The 3018-nt window shown below is 33.1% G+C and overlaps 1 protein-coding gene across 1 annotated transcript in view; it reads left to right on the forward strand.

Moving 5' to 3' along the window:
• Positions 1-1908: 1908 nt before the first annotated feature.
• LOC118739206 (protein argonaute-2) overlaps positions 1909-3018 on the forward strand; it is an 8906-nt gene continuing 7796 nt past the window's right edge. The window contains 1 exon segment of the mRNA XM_036470396.1: positions 1909-2100. Within this exon segment, the coding sequence (XP_036326289.1) occupies positions 2085-2100 (16 nt within the window). The 5' untranslated portion in view covers positions 1909-2084.

The following is a 3018-nucleotide window of genomic DNA, read 5'->3' on the forward strand; positions in this document are numbered from 1 at the left end:
ACGCCAACGCCAACGCAACGCCAAAGTTCTATGTGGACGGGCCTTTAAGTTACAAGACAGCAAGCTACAAGTAAAGTGAGCAGAGAAGTGAGTTGCGAATAAGCAAGCTATAAGTTTAATTGTGTTAACAAGTTTAGTTAAGCGTTGTTATTGCTTTAACAAGTATTGTAGAGTGTTTTTACTGTATTAGCGAGTATTGTAAATTGTTTGTTGTACAATAAAGTTAATTGTACTACAATTTGGTCGACGTGAGCATTTATTTAACAATCCAGCGATACGAACCCGAGTATATATGGGAAATCCCTCAAGGCTTCGAGGATAATCGTAACAATATGTTGCGTTGTAGTGATTTACGTTGATGGTGCTACACGGAACATGCGAGTAACGAGATTATTATGTGAGTAACGACTCGGTACTCCGAGTCAGGTGTTGTATTCGTTACTCAGAAACGAATACATACGGTTTGCTACAGCTCTACATATAAGCTGAAATTAGTCGGGAACGCAGAACGTATACTTAAACGCAGTCTGTATACCCAGAATTTTGTCGATTACTGGAGCCCTCAGTGTTGCTTACTACACTGTTGCCACTCATCAATGCCTTTTCATAAACTTACCCTTTCAACTACAATTTTCGTGCTATAATAGATTTTAGCTAAATATAAACTACTTAGTTTTCAACAAAAACCTTATTCAATAGTAAATTTCAAATATTTTAAACATATTTTGAATAGGAACTTATAACTTTTTTACCAACTGTAAAACTGACGAAGTGGCAACCTTCTAAAGAAGAAGAAATCAGCTGACACGGAAACATCTAAATTCCGCAGATTTCTGCGCTACGGGCTACAACTACAGAAAAATTCTGCGGTGTTGAGTTTTCATTTACATGGCGCTTTGGTAAGACAGATCGTGTCAGCTGACTCGGGTTTACGTACCGGTAGGTTTACGTTCTTGACTACTTCAGCTATAGGGATAAAACGATACCATGGAAGTATCGATACCTGTACTTGGAAGTAGTGGTCGAAAGAAAGTATCGATGCCTAGTAAGTATCGGGCTAAAAGTATCGATACCTACTTATATCGATATTTGTACCTATATAAGAATGGTTGTACATTGTTTTTAAAAAGTCCCCAGAATTTTGTTAACAGAATTGTCTTCGTTTGTATGTATGTACGTATTTTATTTGTTATACATATTATTTATTTTGTACAAAGAGAAAGCGATTGAGATCAAAAACAATTATTTTATAATTTATTTCATACAAATGAATTAATTAATAAAAGTCATCTGTATTATAAGACTGTTCAACAGCAGTTCTGCAAAGTAACAATGGTATATTTCTGAAAGAAGTAATCATGTTGATCATTTTTAGAGTGAAAAGCTGCTAACTCCATTTGTAGAAAATTTAAAGGGGAGGAAAAAAAACTTTTTAAAACATTTCCTTCAAGAATTTTGCAGAAGGCTCCGTTGCAAATTAAAAGATTTAGAATTTTTTGTGAGCTTATCGTTTTTTCTGTGCCTCTTTTGGACTTAGTAAATTTGCCTTTAATTGAATATAAACTTGAAGACGTTGCGTTTTTAATTTACCTTGCTTCCTATATAGAAATATGAGTTTTCACAAAACGTGGACTTAGCAACTTTTCACTCCAAGTTAGCGATATGTTAATGAGAGGTCTTTCTTTGTAGTAATTTTTCATTGACAACTGCCAAAAAATTTTAGATATTCACAATAATAATTAGATTAAAAAAAGTCCGGATATAAAATTTTCACTGAATCGGGTTTCGATATAAGTACTTTCTTCCGATACCTACTCAGTACTCGGTTCAAAAGTATCGATACCAAAATTACTTGGTATCGGACGAAAAGTATCGAGTATGTACTTGTATCTACTAGTATCGTTTTATACCTATCTACATATTTTTGTAAAAATCTTCGGACGTAAAAAAGAGCACGTACAGAAAGCGTAAAATATTAAATTTGTTAAATAAGGTACGAAATCTAAAAAACTATATATCTTGAACAAAGAGGTTTGCACAAATCAAGATCACATCTAAAGCGAGCTAGAAGCTAGGAATAAAATATGGGAAAAAAGAATAGTAAGTGTTTTCTGGAAGTTTTTAAGTTGTGAAATACAAAACACGTCATTATAACCAACCGTTCAGCTAGGTGACCAACATACCATTGAGGTGAACATAACGATATATATTTTTTTTTTTGGGAAACAAGAACTACAACAATTATTAAAGGTCAAAGTTCAATTAAGCATTTTTTAAATTGATATTTCTCGAAAACCTCTTCAAGGATTTGGAAAATTGGAATGAGAATTTAATTCTCTTTAATTTGATATATAATATGTATATCAAATTAAAAGTAAAAACTTGCACTTTACAAATAATATAAAGGGGAAACTTTCCATTATGGCGGGCGAAGGGGGGTAAACCTGGGGCTGCCGCCCCAGTGTTGTCTATTCTGGTTACTTGGTGTTTTATAAAAATGTCTTGTATATAAAAAAGTGTATATAAAAATTTATTGTGCAAATGAATATTTAACATTTTTCAAGCGAATAAACGCAAATGAAAATTGTGATTTTTGGCATTTTTTCTAAGAGGTCCCTAAGGAACCATAGGGGACCTAGGTGGTCGGGGGCTGCATTTTTGTCAATGGCGGTTCATTCCCTCTCCAAAAAGGTGGGTTAGAGGTGCCACACCCACTTACCTTTCGCCCACCGCCCCTTTAACGAACGGCCATAAAGGAATGCCAACCCAATATACATTTTTTAGCATAGATTATGGATTTTTTCTAAAAAAAGGTTATTTTATGAAAAAAATTATGATTTTTTTTGTTTTATAATATTTTTAGCTTAAATATATAAAAAACACATACATCTTACATATCAGCTTGAAGATAAATTAATTGTCCTTATTTTGACTTGAATCCTTATTTGCCTTTAAATCGGATACGCACAATTTTAAAATTAGCGTGAAAAGTACTAGCGATCTGCATTTTTAGTTTTT

This window comes from Rhagoletis pomonella, unplaced genomic scaffold (genome assembly GCF_013731165.1).
Source record: "Rhagoletis pomonella isolate Grant_MI unplaced genomic scaffold, Rhpom_1.0 Rhpom_scaffold_00005, whole genome shotgun sequence".
NCBI classification, from domain to species: domain Eukaryota; kingdom Metazoa; phylum Arthropoda; class Insecta; order Diptera; family Tephritidae; genus Rhagoletis; species Rhagoletis pomonella.